This window comes from Narcine bancroftii, chromosome 5, assembly GCF_036971445.1.
Source record: "Narcine bancroftii isolate sNarBan1 chromosome 5, sNarBan1.hap1, whole genome shotgun sequence".
Taxonomy (NCBI): Eukaryota; Metazoa; Chordata; class Chondrichthyes; order Torpediniformes; family Narcinidae; genus Narcine; species Narcine bancroftii.
Genome location: NC_091473.1, coordinates 92,732,498 through 92,751,659, shown reverse-complemented (window position 1 = coordinate 92,751,659; position 19,162 = coordinate 92,732,498). Strand labels below are relative to the sequence as shown.

Sequence of the window (19,162 nt, the reverse complement as noted above, 5' to 3'; positions counted from 1 at the left end):
AAAAATCATTTGTGGAGTTTAGCATGTTGCATGACTCCAAATTCTGTGAACATTCTTGTTCCAAAATAAAAAATTCCACCCACTACCTGCAGTCCAACAGAAGACACTCATCCGAAAGGCAAGGTGGAAAAAAAAATAATCAGCTGGAAACCAACATTTTCACAGCTAAATTCATGTCAAGGTAGCTAATTATTAATCAGCAATCATTCTTCACGGCAGGTGTCACCATAATGTAGGCGGCTGACAACCACTTTTCATTCTAATTAGTTTCTACCTAGATGCAGTTTTTAAATCAGCTTCAAACACTTCTCATAAGATAACTAAGAATCAAAAATAAGCATTCAACTCAGGTAGTTGCTCCTCTTTTCAAATAACTGAACCCCAACTGCTCACCACTTCAACATATATTTCAAATCCTTTCCTCGCCAGTAACTTGTTTAATTTTTCTGGAGTCAATTTGCACTGTCTTCTTCAGTTACTTCCTAAAAAGCATGATGACAGAAACTCAGTGGTATACTTTGCATAATAAGACTTAGCTCACAGACCAGGCAAAACTAAGCAAATACAAAAATAAATGAAAAATAATTTTAAAAATCCAAATAGTGGAAAATATGTGCTCCAACCAATCAATCCAGATGATCAAAAACAATCCAGATCATTTGACGCCAATTTCCTAGTTAGCAGAGATATCTGCACCAGCTATTTTCTTTCTACTTTTGAAAGAAAGGCAAGAATTGATATCCATCACAAAATAGCTGACATTTCCAAACTCTTGACCTAAATAGTAAACCTTAATTACAAAAAAATTACAATTTAAAACTGTATTTTGGCTCTCCCTAATCTACATAAACTGATGACTCTATTACAATTTTTTGCCACAGTTTATTTTAAACCTCACACAAATCACTCTCATCAGCTTAGAGGTCCAATCCCATCACTATCATGTTTATTAAGGTCTTTTAGACAAGAAAACTGCTCTGCAGCCTTCCAATGAAATAAAAACAGGACCATGTTCCAAATATGATCAGACTTGGGCCTTGTCCAAATAAGAGCTTTTTTTTCCATATTTTCTTTTGATTTAGAAAGAGGTTATTTTGCCCAACAAGTCTACACAAGCTCTCAGAGTATTCCCATGAATTCCATACCACCTCTTATTTTTCTGAAATCCATTCTCTCTAAGCCCATCAACTCCAATTGCATATTCACCCCATCATCTGATTCTCATGTAAACATCAAGTCAGGGGTCAACTTGCATTAAGCACCAAATTTGGGGGCAATAGAATTACCATGGGGAAACCCATGCAGTCACAGAGAGAATGAGCAAACTCCTCACAGGACAGCACCCAAGGTCAGGTTTGAGTCCTCTTGGCAAAATAATCTGTGTGTCCTCTTTCAATTTGCATTGTTGGCACCTGAAATCTACTTTTGCTGTTCCTGCAAAAAGTTGATAACACTTGTCTGTCACATCCTGAATATATGAATTTTTCAAATAACCATCAGGATACTTCAATTGCCTGGCACAGGAGTCACTCTTGACTTGTCAAATTATTTTAGAATGCAAATTGTATTTTCAAAGATGGTGAAAGCAGGGGGTCTTGATTAGTCTAAAGCTCCTGAATGTATAGGTGCTAAAGAAGTAAGCGCAATCCCATTATTTTATGAATCTGATGAATCAGATGAGTGGAAGGTTAGTATTATGAGTCTCTCTAGAAATCCAATTACAACTTGCCATATGTGGTGCTAATAATTACACTGAATCCGCATAATTTTGGAACAGCACAGCAGAGAATTATTGCAGGCATGGAGGAGGAGCACGACATTCAAATAAATCAACAGTAAATGTGCCAATTTTCATGGCTAAACTTTGTGAAAACGTCATTTTAAGTTCATCCAAAAGCAATATTCTGCTTCATCTTGTAATATTAGTTGGCTTTGTTGTGCAAGAAGCCACTTAAATATTAGGGATACAATGCTATCAACATTGTCTGCCTAAGGTTCACATTATAGAACAAGCTGCACTGCACTCTTAACTAGATTTTTTAGTATAGCTCCTATTGCAATGCTGTTGCTGTGCCAGCAACCAGGATGGAGGTTTGAATCCCACGTTGTCTACAAGTTTGGGTGGCTAGATGTCCAACTTTAGGCCAGACAGATTGACTTTTAAGCCCTCTGTCCAGGGCCATCTCAAGCCAGATATTAATTTGTCCTCTATTTGGCAATGTAGGCCCTACACCCCAAATGGAGAGCAAATTAAATGGCAGAAAAGGCACTTAACCATTAAATGCTGTGTGCACGGCCATGTTTCTTCTCACGAACATGCACGATGAGGGGGGAAGTGCTGACTGGCACATGTGCACTGAGGGGGAAGTGTGACGGCAGCACCCGGCAACCAGAAAAGTTTCTGATGCTGACCCTGCCTGTCCTCCATTGTAGTAAGTTTGAAATGGCCACCCTACTACAAGTTGGGTGCATTTGGGTAGTATGGGGTCGTGGACTGAAAGGACCTGTTACCTTGCTGTATATGTCTAAACAAAAATCAGCTTGTTAGGCAACATTTATGAAAAGAAAAATAGAGTTAAAGATGTTAATGCTTCAAATCAATGATCTTTCATCAGATTTTCCTGACCTGTTGACTATTTCCAGCATGTTGTGTTTTTCTTTTAGCTCTCAAGAGAGTTGATGAAGGAATCCAAGCCTTGGCACAACTTTCTTAATGTGCAGAGTTTGGATAGAAGTTTACAAAATATGGATGTCTTTTTAAAAGGCACATTATTAAATTATTGAGTTGGTTCATTTTAGTTACACAACAATTATTATACTGAAGAAAGTTTGAAAATGTAGAAAAATAGAATTTAGGATAATGTTTGCAGGACACTGAAGGCAGACTAACAAGGCCAATAACAAAACAGGATTTGCTATGACACCAGTTTTCAGGGCACATGGTGAAGATGACCTAACATAAACTTCAGAGTACTGTACAACCTACCAGATTCCGTGCTACAGGGGAAAAAAAATTGCAGTCTTAAGGAAGGAACACAGCTGAGTGGTGTTGGCTTTAATAAGGAAATTAAAAACACAGATCTTGTATGTCGAGTCTTTGTTGGACCAGGGATAGTACAATAATTCTCATTATTTTTTAAAAATATAGGAAGTGAATAATTTTCAAAGATTCAGTACAAGGACAAGAAAGTATAGTTCCAGGAATGATTAATAATGAGTAAAACACAAAATTACTGTGATTGAAGTAAAAAATCCGGGAGAAACTCAGCAGGTCAAAAAGTGTAAAAATGGGGAACATTGAACAAGAATCCCAAGAAATTGACATGTTGCAACTCAGTGCCAGTGTCACCAAGGACATCCAGCTCATCATCTTCCCTGTGTGATATTTCATTCAACAGGATTAGACTCAGTAAAACTGTGGCATATTCACCTCTGCCTCTAGTTATGCACTTTCATCCTTATTGGCAGTTTAATAGTCGTACAGAATTGCTTTTTTCATTACCGAGCACAGTAGCAACTGCTCTTATGGAATAGAATACTATTATATCCTTGATTGAAATGGGGTGTAGCACCTTGCTGCATAGGATTTAAGCTCCAACATAAATAATAGAAGTTGCTTCAGCAGGTAATTTTATAGTGAAATATTGGTGAGGAGTTACATCAGGTATCTGTGCAAATATGTGAGTACATCTAATAATCATAAATATAGGAATACATTTTATTTAAATTTTTTTGGAAAATTTAGACATATAGCATGGGAACAGGCCATTTCAGCCTACAAGTGCATGCCACTCAATTTACACTCCATTAACCTACACCCTGGAACGTTTTTGAAATGTGAAAAATTACCCAGAATTTGCACAACTTGGAATGTCTGAACATCCCACTTCTCAATGAAAGGCAGAGAAAAAATTTGAATGTTAAATTTCCCAAATGAAAAAAGTAAAAACATTAAAAATTATTTACTCCATATTTGACTGTTAGCAGGGCTCCCAGAGAGAAGCTTTGGCAATTTGGAGATCTTCTATAGCAATACTTCATCATCACTAAACAGGTTCCCCAGAAAACTGCATAATGCTACATAATTGTGGCAGGAGAGCCCTCCAACCCACCCAACACAGTGAATGACAGATTAGGAATCTGCTTGGTGTACTTCAGGAATTTTATTTACCCAGATGCGTTGAACAATTACCACTCTGATAGGTGATTCAGTCATTTTCAATGAAGCAAAATTAAAATATAGTAAAGGGAGAATAAAATTATTTTGCAGATCTAGAGTCCACATCGAAACTCATAAGATTTTCAAAATGTTCAATTTAGAGGTCAAAAAACAATCAAGTTAAGCACCAATACCTAGCAATTATGTACATTAAAAAAGAGTATCTAGAAAAACTCAGGCATTTTATCAAATAAAACTTGATCCTATACTGTTAAATTGGTGATAATTAACTCAAATTATTGACTTACATCTTCCGCAGTCACTGTCAAGACACTTCTACTTTTTTTCATTATGAAAATGATTGTGATCTACAGTTCCAGTACTTCTATTTCAGAGAAGCAGATTGCCAGTTCTTTACAAGTTCATGTATCCCCTATAATAAAGCAACAATAGACACATCAGAATAAATGGCTGTAATCAAACACAGTAAGGCTTAATATTTCCATATTAATTTTGAACTATTTGAAAAGATAAAACTATCCCAAAATATTTAATGAACAAAAAATATTAAATAAATTGTGATTGGGGACTTCTGTGAAAGAACAAATTGAAAAACTATATCATAAACATGGCTGCAGGCTGCCATATAAAAGAGTGGGGAGAGGTATGGTCACAAAGACAGGAATGATTGGTGGAGAAAGGGAGGGTGGCACACTCTTTTGTTCGGATGCCTGGCAACATTTTTCTATATCTTGATGAAACGTCAGTTATGTATTTTCACCTTTGCAATATATAGGACATTGCTTGACCTGCTGAGTTTCTCCAGCGTTGTGTTTTTACTTCAACCATGGTGTCTACAGATTTTTGTGTTTTACTTCCCAGGTTAAAAGATAAGGCAAAAAATCACAACCTTTTCCTTAGGGTAGGTGAATCTAAGCGGGGAAAGGTTTAAAGTGAGAGGGGAAAGGTGGGGATTATATAGAATGATCTGCTAAAGGAAGCTGCAGAGGCAGGTGCAATTGTAACATTTAAAAGACATTTAGATGGCATGGACATGTTGGCCAAAGGGCCTGTTTCCTGCTTCACAGCTGAATGACTCCCCAATTATGCCAACTTTGAGAGATGATTATCTAAAAAAAAGCTTAATGTCCATAAATATGCAGGCTCTGGCCTTCTCAGTAATATTGTTCATGACCTTTTGTAAATTTGGGTTTCTGATCATCAGTTGTCCCAATTAGTGTCTTGAAAAATAGGCAAGGAAAACTTTCATACTCAATTCTACTTATTTATTGTGTATTTCACAGTTGTCCTTTAGCTATACAAGTGCTTTAAAATCAACAATACCTGATCAAATAGTTAACATCCGTAGGGTTCATTTAAATGCACAAAGCAGTGCCTGGTTGGGAACGAATAGCCTGATCTTGTTCTGTCTATGTGAGGAGTTAAGAGAAGCGGTGCAAAAAACAGTTCCCCTGGTCATTGGCATACACACTACTGACCTCCACATCCTTCACAATTTCTACCAACTCCAATAAGATCCCACCATAAGACATGGTGAATCCCACTTCACCTTTCAGCATTTCAGAAATAATTTCCTTTATGATTCCCTGAATGGACCCATCAAATATTTTCTGTCTTTTGACAGCAACCAACAAAATGTTGAAGGAATTCAGCATCCAAGCAAGGCAAATGGTGGTCAACATTTGAGGTCAAAAACCTTTATCAGGAAACCAGAAACTAATAACCTTTACCTCCTAGTCACCATTCCATCCTTGGACTGTTTATATACATTGCACAGTAACAAAAAATGAATGGATAATGGAGCTAGCAGCTAGGGCAGTGGAATGCTGCAACTGCAGGATGCTGGAAGTCTGGTAGAACACTTGTCCCTGCTGACTAGATCTGCAAGAGGTGCATCCAGCTGCAACTCCTTATAGACCAAGTTAGGGAACTGAATGAATTCCAGATCATTCGGGAGGGAGAAGGGGTGTGATCGACAGGAGCTACAGAGAGACAATCACCAGCAAAAGGCAAGAGATAGGTAGCTGGGTGACTCATTAGGAAAGGGAAGGGGAAGAGGTAATCAGTGCAGAGCACCCCTGTGGCTGTTCCCTTCAACAATACTGTGAGTATACCTTTTTGGATATTGTTTGGGGTGGGGGAGGGGGAGAGATGAAGAGGTGAGTTAAATGATCAACCAGGGACAAATCATAGTGGTCAGGTCTCTGGGCCTTCAGATAAGAAGGGAGGAGAGGAGGAAACTGATAGTAATTAGGGATTCAATAATTAGGTGAACAGAGAGGAGGTTCTGTGAACAAGATCATCACTCCCAGGTGGTATGTTGCCTCCCAGTGCCAGGGTCGGTATCAAGTCCACAGCATTCTCAAGTGAGAGGGTGAGCAGCCAGATGTTGTGGTCCTCATTGGTAACAATGACATAGATAGGATTAGGGATAAGGACCTGAAGGAATATAGGGAGTTAGCAAGAAAGTTGGAAAGCAGGACCTCAAGGGTGGGAATCTCAGATAGCTGGCTGTACTCCACACCAGTGAAGATAGGAATATGAAGCTGTGGCAGATGAATGCATGGCTGACTAATTGGTGCAGGGTTTCAGATTTGTGGATTAATGGGGAAGGTCTGACCTATACAAAAAGGACAGGCTGCACATGAACTGGAGAGGGACAAATCTCCCATGGGAAGATTTGACAGAGCAGTTGGAAAGAGTTTAAACTGGTTTGGCAAGGGGGATGGGAGGTGTGAGTGTAGAGAATAGGGCATAAGGTGGAAAGGATGATGCAATGAATTGTGGGTTTGTGAGGAAGGACAAACAGAGGAGGAAGCATAAAGGTAGTCAGATGGAAGGATTGAAATGTGTCTATTTCAATGAAAGGAGTATTAGGAATAAATGAACTTAGATGATGGATCAAAACATGGAATTGTGATGTGGCCATTAGAGGGACTTGGCTGAAGGAAGGACGGGTACCAGGGTTTATGTGTTTTAATAAGGGAGAGGATTGGAGGTAAGCGAGGGGGTGGGGGTAGAATTATTGGTCTTGGAGAATATCACAGTTATAGAAAGGGAGGATTCTGCAGAAGGAGTGTTTATACTGAGTCAGTGTGGGCACCTCCTGACTGCAAGAGGGATCGATGGGGCTGAATTTGTCAAGTGTGTCCCAGAAGGAATCCTGATGCATGATTTGGACCAGCTGACTAAAGAAGCCATATTGGATCTAGTACAGGGTAACAAACCTGGTCAGGTACCAGACATATCGGTGGGGGAACATTTCGGCGATAGTGACCACAACTCCCTAAACTTTAGCACAGCTATGGACCGGGATACAACCTGAAAAAAATGATTATGTTTAATTGGAGAAGGGATAATGATGATGAGATGAGAAGAACTAAGGAGAGTAATTAGGGTACAAATGTTCATGGGAGAAAGCACAGATGTAATGTGGAGGATGTTTAGGGACAACGGGCACGGGATTCTGGATAGGTTGTCCCACTGAGACAAGGAAAAGATGGTAGGAAAAGGGAACCATGGTTGACAAAGCAGGATAGGCAGCTAGTTAAGATGAAGAAAGCATACATTAGCTTTAAGAAGCAAAAAAAAACAAAGGACTCATGAGAATTATACAGTTGCCAGGAAGGAATCAGCTCAAAGGGGGCAATGAGAAGCCTTGCGAAGTTGGATCAAGGAGAACCCCAAGGCATTCAATGCATACGTGAACAACAGAATGATGATGAGAGTGAAGTTAGGACCACTCAAGGATAAAGGAGGCAAGTGTATGGAGTCGGAATAGATTGGGGAGGTAGTAAATGAATACTTTGCTTCAGTACTCACCAGAGAAAAGGACCTTGATCAAGGTGAGGTTAGAATAGAACAAGATTGTGTGCTGGATCATGTTAACATTAGGAAAGAAAAAGTGCTGTATCTTCTTAAAAATATTTAAGATTCATAAGTCCCCGGGATGAGATGAGATGTACCCCAGGTTGCTATGGGGAGGGAGAAAGAGATAGCTGGGGCATTGTCAACGATCTTTGCATCCTTCTTCGCCATGGAAGGTGATGGAGGGTTGGAGAATGGCAAATGTGGTCGCCTTGTTTAAAAAAAGAATCCTGTGAAATATAGGCAAATGAGTCTGATGACAGTGGTGTGTAAGCTATTGGAGAGAATTCTTAAGGACAGGATTTATGAGCATTTGGAGAAGTTTTCTCAGGGATAGTGAACATGGCTTTGTGAGGGGAAGGTCGTGCTTCATGAGCCTAATTGAGTTTTTCTTTGATGAGATAACAAAGTAAACTAGGGCAGTAGATGTGGTGTGTATAAATTTTAGTTAAACATTTGACAAGGTCCCCATGAGAGACTTGCTCTGAAAGACATGGGATCGTGGCACTTTGTGTGCATTCAGAATTGGCTTGCCTGTACTCATGAAGTTTCACAAGGATCTGTTCTGGGATCCCTGCTCTTTGTGATTTTTATAAATGACATAGATAAAGAAAAGGAATGATGGTCAGCAAGTTTGCAAATGATACAAAGGTTGGAGGTGTTGTGGATAAGGTTGAAGGTTACAAAAGGATAGGGACAGGATGCAGAGTCAAGCAGAAAAGTGACAGATGGAGTTAAATCTGGATAAGTGTGAGATTATGCATTTTTGATGGGTCAGATACTTAACAGTGTGGAAGAACAGAGGAACCTTCAGGTCCAAATCCATACATCTCTTAAGGTTGCCATGTAGGTTGACAGGATAGTTAAGAACGCCAATGGGATGCTGGGCTTAATTAGTCGGAGGATTGTGTTCAAGAGTTGAGAGGTCATGTTGCAACTCTACAAATCTCTTGCAAGACCACTCTTAGAATATGGTGTTCAGTTCTGGTCACTTCATTATTGGAAAGCTGTGGAAGGTTTAGAGAGAGTGCAGAGGAGATTTACCAGGATGTTGCTAGGATTGGAAAATAGGTCTTATGAGGCAAGGTTAGCAGAGACTTTTCTCTTTGGAGCAAAGAGGAGGAGAGGTGGAAGATCTACAAGGTTATGAGAGGCATAGATAAGGTAAACAGCCAGCTCCATTTTCCTAGGTTAGGAGTAGCAAACACCGGAGGACATTTGTACAAAGTGAAGGGAGGAAAGTTTAGGTGAAGCATTGGTGGTGGTGGAGGAGGCTGAGACATTAGAAACATTAAAGAGACAGGCACTTGAATAAAAGAAAAAGAGGGTCGCAAGGTAGGAAGGACTTAATTTTTTTTGTGGGTAGGAATATCTAGGTCGGCACAACATCGAGGCCCAAATGCTGCACTGTAGTTTTTAATGCTCTGTAGCAACTGATGTCGCAGTGGATAATTCGAGAGGACAAAGTAACGAGTCACAGTTGAAAGGAAGTTCAAACGAAAGTTTACTTTACAGATGCGCGCAACCTTTTCAAAACCCCCACGTCATGTGCCCTAATAATATCTCTGCACCATGATGTTCAGCAGCCAGTTCACTGGAACTTATAGTGCCGCTACAGTTCTATGTTTGATTTTATATTGTGGATCAATACATGCTTGAGAAACAGTCATTTTCTGTCCGGGTCTGTTGCTCTTTAAATATTTATTTCTCCAACATTAGATGAATCACTTTCTGTCTATATCAGAAATGGCCATTTTTTCCATTTTGGCTGTTTTTCTTATTCTGTGCATCTCATTTGGCCTGCTTATCAAATGTCCTTCAGTCTATATCAACAACATATTAATTAGACCAAAAAAATGGTGTTTGTAGCTGCATCCATTATCCTATTTAAATTCATCCCATCAGAGACATTCCTGGTTCTACCTATCCCACTGCCACCATCTTTGCTACTAAAAATTAACTTGCTTTTATCTCTTTTCCAGTTCTGATGAAGAAACTGGAAAAAAAAGTAAACTTTTTCACTTTTCATAGATTCTGCCTAATCTACAAAATGTTTCCTGCAGTTTATGTTTTCATTTCTGTATAAATGTAGTAAAATGCACACTTTTCTCTTCACATCTCTTTCTGTGAAGATTATGTTCCTTTTGCTTTTTGGACCTGCATGTTTACTTTCAATGTTCTTCTTTGGCTTGGCTTCGCAGACGAAGATTTATGGAGGGGGTAAAAGTCCACGTCAGCTGCAGGCTCGTTTGTGGCAAACAAGTCCGATGCGGGACAGGCAGACACGGTTGCAGCGGCTGCAGGGGAAAATTGGTGGGTTGGGGTTGGGTTTTGGGTTTTTCCTCCTTTATCTTTTGTCAGTGAGGTGGGCTCTGTGGTCTTCTTCAAAGGAGGTTGCTGCCCGCCAAACTGTGAGGCGCCAAGATGCACGGTTGGAGGCGATATCAGCCCACTGGCGGTGGTCAATATGGCAGGCACCAAGAGATTTCTTTAGGCAGTCCTTGTACCTCTTTGGTGCACTTCTGTCACAGTGGCCAGTGGAGAGCTCGCCATATGACATAAAATGCAGCTTGTGACAAAGGTAACACATTAATCATGGGTGATTTTAATCTTTTTGAAATCTCAAAAAAAATTGACAAAAGCAGTTTAGAATGGATTCAGGAGAGCTTCCTGGAGAAATACACTATGTAACCAGCAAAAAACACTATTTCATTCAATATGCAATAAGGCAGTTAATTCATAGTAATGGATTATGTCAGGGAAACCATTGAAAACAAATATACCACTGCTCTAACTGACATCATCCTCAATGACTTCCCCAGCAAGTGTGTGGAGAGCTGCTCTCTCTAACCAGAAACCAAGGTGGAATTGCAGGCTCCACTTACTACTGAAGGCCAGATCTGAGGCATTCAGATTAGATGACCCAGCCCAACACAAGAAATCTACACATGACTTTTGCAAGGCTGTCAGAGACATCAAGAGGCAGTACGAAACCAAAGTGGAATCCCAGATGAACCTCACAGATATCAGGCGACTCAAAAAGGCATGCATCCTATCACAATCTGTCAAATAAAATGGAACAGAACTGCAAGCAACAGTTCTTCTCTTCTAATGGAATACAATATATTCAATGTTCAATTTGAACTGGAGGCCAGCGAGCCACATACCTGCACTCCACAGTCGGAGACATCAGATCCGCCTTCCTGAGAATGAAGCCAACTGGCAGGAGTATTCACAGACATCTTCAATTTCTCGCACTCCAGACAGAAGTACCCACATGCTTTAAGAAGGCCACCATCCTCTCAGTGGCAAGGTAAAACATAATGATGGGCCTAAACAACTGCTAGCCAGTGGCTCTACAACCACCATTATGAAGACCTTTGAGAAACTGGTCACAGTTCACAGCAACTCTAACCTCCCTGCCAGTCTCGACCAACTTCAGTTCACATACCATCACAACTATCTCTTGACATGACACTCTGCCTGGAACATTTGGATAACTAAAGGACAGTTATATCAGACTATGATTCATTGACAACGGCTCAGCCTTCAACACCAGATAAACCAATCCTCAAAGTCCGAGACCTTTGACAACAGCACTCTACATTGGTGATGACACCTCCCCCACAATCACACTCAATGGTGCCCCCTATGCAGTGAGAAAGTCTGCATCAACCTCAAAAGAGAAGCAAGCATGGAGATTAAGTGGTAATCCTCCAATTCACATAGTTCAAGTGCAATTTGGTTTGCAAAAGCAAATTGTCAGCAACTAAATAAGACAGGTTTGTCAGACCAGTATGACTGGAGGTGAAACGTGGGTGTTACACAACTATTGACATAATATGTGGAAGGTTGACATAAGAAAAACATTTCTAGTGTTAATGATGATCCAACCAAGAAGTTATGAGTTGAATTTCCTGTTGGAAGCAGTGAGCACTGGAAATGGGCATGATATTGATCTGCATCATGTGAACCCTGTTCTCAAATATGTACTCATTTGTTTTGCTACTTTAACAAGTTAACTGATAATATGTAAACATTTACTAATTACAAACCTATCTAACAACCACTCACTTTTTTTGTACTCTATATTGAACACTGGAATGGTGTATTGAAATTTCCTTGCAACTTGGCTAGACTACTTTAATGACTGGAAACAATAATTTAGTATTTACAACTGAATGTACAGATGTTTGACTCTTTTATGACCATCATTATCTATTACATTCTTCAGCCTTATTTCACCAAACAAAAAAACATCAAAAGACAAGCAATCAGTTCTCATTCACAGTGAAAATCACTCTTGAAACCTTCTTGACCATAACCTTCCTGATTACTTCATCTTCAGTCCATTATAGACTGAATATGCCTCAGATAAACAGGAGATATTTTTCTGAATTAAATTTAAAGTTCTTGGGAAATTAATCTCTATCAAATTACATTGAAATTACAGTGGACCATGTTCACTTTGAATTTTAAAATCAAATACATTTCTCCTTTTTGGTAACTTGTTAAATAAAACTTTTGCATGAGGTTAATAAAAGGAAGCATCAACAGATATTGAAAGAGAGCAGGAATGTTGCTTTTACGAAGTTCAGATTTCAGATTTATTGTCAGACTACATCACATACAACCCTGAGATTCTTTTTCCTGCAGAAAGAAATTCTATTTATTCATAAATGTAAACTGTACTCAAGAAAAAAAGATATTCAACCAGAGAAATGAAACCAAGCTACTTGTGTAATACAGAAAAACAATATTCAGTAATAAGCAATGTTTAAAGTAAGAGTCCTTAAATGAGTCTCTGGTCAAGTTTGTTATTTAAGAGCATGATGTTGATTTGCAGCATGTGAACCCTGTTCTCAAATCGGTACTCATTTGTTTTGCTATTTTAACAAGTTAACTGATAATATTGATTAGGAGCCTGGATGTTGAGGAGTAGCAACTGTTCCTGAACCTGGTGGTACCGATCCCTCTTTCCTGACGGCAGCAGCAAGAAGAGAGCATGTCCTAGGTGGGGTGGAGCTTTTATGATTGCTGCTGCTCTCTGATGGCAGCGCTCCATGTAAATTTTCTCAATGGTGGGGAGAGTTTTGTCTGCGATATACTGGGCTGTGTCTACTACCTTTTGCAGGGCCTTCCTGTGGTGAATGTCTGCCAAGCTGCCTGTCTCCCCTCTGGCAAGCCTTGCTGTACTAACATTGGCTGTGCATTATCTCTACTGTTAAGGACACTCCCCTTGGGTACAACTGTATATGCATCTATTGTCTTTCATTATTGTACCACGAGTTTCTGCTAATAAAAGCCATGATTATCGTTTGACCACATCGTCTTTGTCTACTTCATTAACTGGCACCTCAATTTTATTAGAGAAAATGGATGCAACACTCAAGCCAGAGCGGCTGATAATCGACCAGTCTGCCCCGAGGGCCAGAGAAATTTTCAACCACTGGATTGCTTGTTTCGATTACTACATGGCTTGAAACAACGTGGTCGATGAGGCGATACAGTGGGGCCACCTGAACTCTCTGCTGGGTGAGGTCCCTTTTGCAGTAACACAAGGAGCTACCACTCTGGCTATAGCCCAGGAACGTCTGTTTGCTTACTATGCAGTGCCACAGAATGTGGTGCTTGCTCCACACCAGTTGCTGACTAGATGCCAGAAACCCGGGGAAAGTGATGCTGCCTATGCACTGGCCCCAACTCGCTGGCAAACGAATGTGATGTCAGGGCAGTCAATGTGCAACAAGACCACAATGCATTGAAGCTGGATGCTTTTGTCAACAGGATTGACTCCAGTTACATCCGACAGAGTATGCTGGAGATGGAGCCCTTAACCTATGACCGGGCAGTCACTCTAGCCAAAACACTGAGAAGTGCTATGCGGTCCCGTGAAATGTTAGAAACAGAAAAGGAAACATCCAGGAGTGCTGGAACCCCGGAGGAAAGAAAAGGGCGAACTACTGAAAAATGCTACTTCTGTGATAAGAGCTGGGACCCCAGACAGAAGTGCCTGGCTCAATTTGCTACCTGCAGCTATGTGGGAAACTCGGCCACTTCACTGGTGTGTGAGGTGAAAAGTACTCCCACTGATAAGAAGAAGAAGAAGAGAAGCACCAAGAAAATGCGACCTGGAGCTGCAGGAATGGAAGACAACTGTGAAAAGGGGGAATCTTCAGACGAGCAGCCTGAATTGACTTCAAGTGACAGGGAGGTTTGATCCCCTGTGATAGCTCAATTGACTGTAAAGCTTGGGGTATGTTATGGACTGGAACCGTCGACTATGAAGGGGGAGGTGAATGGTAAGACTCTTGATTATCTAATAGAATCGGGGAGTACTGACAGCTACATCCACGAGAAAGTTGCCAGAGCCTTAAATTTGCGGAGATATCCAGCAAACCAAAAGATATTGATGGCTTGTAGTGAACTTACAAAAACTGTATGGGACAAGTGTAAAGTTACTTTAAATTTGCGGGAACATTGCCTTGCTGATGTGTGGCTCTTTATTATGACGGAACTCTGCGCCGCTGTGTTACTGGGGTTAGATATTCAATCTCAGATGAACAGTGTAGTGTTAAATTTTGGTGGGCCACTACACACTTACCATCCCCCACACTAGTTACTGCGGTCTGTCCAAATTAAAGATCAAAGCTCCTTCCCTTTTTAGTGATTTATCCCGAGTGTCAGCTGATTGCCACTAAGAGCCGTTCTTACTTCAAAGAGGATCGTGAGTTTATCAAAGCGGAGACCCAGAGACTGCTTAAAGAGGGAGTAATTGAACCTAGTAAGAGTCTGTGGCGGGCGCAAGTGGTAGTCGTGAAAAATCACACTAAGAGACGATTGGCTATTGACTACAGCCAGACAATCAACCATTACACTAACCTGGATGCCTACCCCCTGCCACGCATCAATGAAATGATTAATCAGATGGCACAATACAAAGTGTACTACACTATCGACCTCAAAGCAGCTAATTACCAAATCCCCATTAAGAAAAGGGAACAGCCCTATACGGCTTTTGAGGCTGATGGGGGGTATATCAGTTTAAAAGGGTACCTTTTGGGGTCACTAATAGTGTGTCTGTGTTTCAGAGGGAAATGGATAAGATTGTTAGGATGTATGAGTTACAGGGTATGTTTCCCTATCTGGATAATGTCACTCTCTGTGGGAAAACACAGACTGAGCAGGACAACAACTTAAAGAAATTTTTAGCAACAGCTAAAGAGCTCAATCTTACATTTAACGAGGGCAAATGTGTGTTCAACGTGGCTATGATAGTACAGATCTATCACCAAATGTACATAGTGTATATAGTTACTGTATCTAGACTGTTCTTACAGCGATTGGCTGAGAGCTAAGCCACACCTATTGTCTGGGCCTTAAAGGGTTGTGTCCCTAGCCAGGTCAGATCATTCCGGACTGGTCGGCCACCTGTGAAGAGCTCCGGTCTTTTACTAATAAAATTGTAGAGCTCGTCGAAAGAACCAAAGACTTGTTGATCCAAACCAAGGCTTTTATTAGCAAAAGACCGGAGCTCTTTAAGGCCCAGACAATAGGCGTGGCTTAGCTCTCAGCCAATCGCTGTAAGCACAGTCTAGATACAGTAACTATATACACTATGTACATAGGTGCTAGATCTGTACTATCCCAGTGACAGAGCTACCCATTCTGGGCTACATTGCAAGGGCAAAATCCGCCCCGACCCGGAAAGAATGGCCCCCTTAAGAAGTTACCACCCCCAGACTCAGCAAAAGCCCTTAAAAGGTGTATGGGATTCTTTTCCTACTACTGCAAATGGGATTGGGACTACGCCACTAAAGCACACCCTCTGTTTGACACTAAATCTTTTCCTCTCTCTCCAATGGCCTTGAAGGCTTTCGAGAGAATTAAAGCTGACGTTGCCAAAGCTGCACTCTCGTCCATTGACGAGGATGTCCCATTCCAAGTGGAAACTGATGCCTCAGATTGTGCCTTGGCCGGAACCCTTAATCAAAAGGACAGACCTGTGGCATTCTTCATCCGCACATTACGCGGACCTGAACTTAAACATCCTGCCATTGAAAAAGAAGCCCAGGCTATTATTGAAGCTGTTTGCTATGGAGACACTTTCTAGCCAGCAGAAAATTTACTCTTGTCACTGATCAGAAATCTGTAGCCTACATGTTCAGTACTAATGGCTGTGCATTATCTCTACTGTTAAGGACACTCCCCTTGGGTATAACTGTGTATGCACCTATTGTTTTTCATTATTGTACCATGAGTTTCTGCTAATAAAAGCCATGATTATTGTTTGACCACATCGCCTTTGTCTACTTCATCAACTGGCACTTCAATTCCACTAAGAAGTATTAGTCTCCCACCCCCACCCCATCAGACCATGAAGGAATCAGACAGCACCCTTTCCACTTCAAATCTGTTGAAGTTTGTCAAGGTTTTGAATGTCATACCAAACATCTGCAAACTCCTGAGGAAGTAGAGGTGCTGGCTTTCTTTCTTCATAATTACCTTAATATGTTGGGTCTATGAAAGGTCGTCCAAAATAGCAACTCCTGGGAATGTAAGGAATTGAGGCAGAGGATTAATATTGATAGTACCGAATGGTAGAGCAGACTCAAAGGGATGAACATTCTACTCCTAATTATCTGTGTTATTAAAAACTTCTTAGTTATTATTACCCTATTGTGTTTTAGGGATAGCTATGTGGATTAGTTTTGAACAGAGGTTTGAAGGGGGTTACATTTAACATTTTGACTGCATTGCTGGATATATTTTAGTCATATCATGTTAATGTTTAATACCAAAAATACTTGAAAGATGAAAATTTTGGCAGTTATTAAGTTGCTTCTATATTGGCCTCCATGGCCGACAAGAAACAATATTAATCATCAATGAAATGGCATCCACCTACACTACAATTAATTTATAATACCATGCCCATTTCCAGTCCTCCCAGACAGAGTTTATAAGACTCTAAACAAAATACATCAGTATAGAACTAGAACTATAGAATACAAAAACTCAGACCCTTCAGCTTATCTAGCCCATGCCAAATTATTTGTTATATATTCAGGATAATGTGTACTATTTTGTAACCACATAAGAATACACCCTTCTCACTGTAGTCTACCACTGTGGGGCCTATGTATGTGTGTGCATAATATATATAATGTAATATATATATATATATATATATATATAATATGTCTATGTATGAACAGTTTCCTGGGATGGTAGAAGACATCAGTAAATAAAATCTCTTCTGCTATTTGTATCTTGCATCTCTGAGTTATTTAAAAAGCCTCCCAAGTAACACAGAGACATAACACCATTAATCTGCTTCCTCCCATCAGCCTGCGCCTGGACAGTAACATGCCCCTCCAATCCATGTTCCTATTCAAATAACCTGATTGAGCAATACATATTCATTAAAATTACATTGGTTAAACAACTGACAAGAAAAATAGGAGCATCAGCATCCTTACCACTAAAAAACATGACTTTATATTGATGTACGCTTTAGTTGCTCAAATAATTGGATTCCACATCATTGGTGGTAATATGGTAGTGTACAAAATTTGACTGTTACAAAACCTCTTTCATGCACAGTTTCAAAATTTAAAAAGAAAGCAGCACAATTGGAGTGCAGGAGATTTATTTACCTCATAATACATGAAAGTTTTACTAACTCTCAGTATCACCAGGTAGTAAATATCAGAGTTTCATTTATTGCCTTATCAGATATTATAAAGGCAAGTAGAAAAGAGCAACATGAGGTCAGATGAGAAAATGTTTGAGAATTAATCCATCAGGGCTGTGCAACTATCCTGTGGCTCTGACTTCTGCTTCCTTCACAGTTTCTTACTGCAGAAGTGGGAGTACTGAATTTGCTTCATTTTTTTGGGGGTGGGAGGAAACAAAAAGCATTTACAGGAAAAATAATACAGTAGCACATCGAAAAATTTATATTACACAGATAAACAGCCCAAGTGAATTGCATGGACCACCGGCCTACTGCAGGGGGAAACACCTGTACCTGCAGGAGTGTACCGCCGGCCTACTGCAGGGGGAAATCTCTGTACCTGCAGGAGTGTAAGGGGACAGGACAACACCTGGCCTGAAGGGATCAAGCCCCACCACGGGTGTCAATCACCCTCAGGGATATAAGCCTGCGCCGGCCTCCCGAAGCTCACTCAGAGTTCCTGCAGCTACAGCCAGCCTGGCTCTGTGGTAGTCTTTGTGGATTTAAACCTGTTGTACAGTCTTTACCTTGTGCATGTCTGATTCTGGCTAACAGCGCACCACAATTTAATCCACAAAATATTCCCACAGCTGCCATGGAAAAACTCCTGAGCGCAGGGAGCCTTGAAGTCGACCCACGCCACCCGAAAGCCCAGACACGCTTCGAGATCTGGCAGCACGTGGTCAAGGCAATCATCGAGGCGCACGAAGGCGGCATCCTGGACTCAGATCAGAAGAGGTTGGTCCTACTCCGGTCAAAGTTGGATCCCCACACCTTCCAGGCAACCAAAGGCTGCTCCACGTACAAGAGCACAATGGACTTTCTCGAGAACTTGTACAAGCCCCCCATGAATGCAGTCTATGCAAGGTACCTCCTCAACACCAAAGCCCAGCAACCCGGGGAAACGGCTGAGTCTTACCAGGGACACCTGCGAGAGTTGGCCCGACCGTGTCTGGCTGAACCCGAGGTAGGTGCAGAGGAGGTTGAGGGGCTGATCCGAGATGCCTTCGTCCAAGGCTACGCTCGAGGTCCATCTGGTAGAAGTTGCTGGAAGACAATATCTATGCCCTAACCAAGCCAGTGGAAGTGGTCCAAACCCTGGAAGCAGTAGCACTGCACATCGAAGCCTTCGATTCCAGGTTCCCCCAGGCTCCCTCATGGCCCTCTCACACTGCAGCTGCAGCCCCAGACCGAGCTGGGGAGGAAAGCATTGCTGAGGCAGGTGCCCAGCACCCCTTGTAAGTACTGTGGGTCCTGGTGTGGGTCAGACCAACGATCGCGCCAAAACTGCCCGGCTAGGAACCAGTATTGTTCCCGACGTGGCAAGAAAGACTACTTCGCTAAAGTGTGCCTCTCAAAACCAGCCGGCAGCTCAG

At 41.1% G+C, this 19,162-nt stretch overlaps 1 protein-coding gene across 13 annotated transcripts in view; it reads right to left on the bottom strand.

Annotated features, from left to right (window-relative positions):
• Nucleotides 1–19,162, bottom strand: part of LOC138763717 (3',5'-cyclic-AMP phosphodiesterase 4B-like) — a 687,345-nt gene that overhangs the window by 581,491 nt on the left and 86,692 nt on the right. For 9 of the 13 annotated variants that reach the window (XM_069938355.1, XM_069938364.1, XM_069938363.1 and 6 more), the window contains one exon: nt 4,468–4,592. The exons of 2 other annotated variants lie outside the window; for them this stretch is intronic. In XM_069938355.1, the coding sequence (XP_069794456.1) occupies nt 4,468–4,509 (42 nt within the window). In that variant the 5' untranslated portion in view covers nt 4,510–4,592. Of the gene's footprint in view, nt 1–4,467; nt 4,593–11,214; nt 11,467–16,552; nt 16,599–19,162 lie in introns of those variants that run through there. 2 more of the 13 variants (XM_069938359.1, XM_069938361.1) reach the window with 2 other exon arrangements.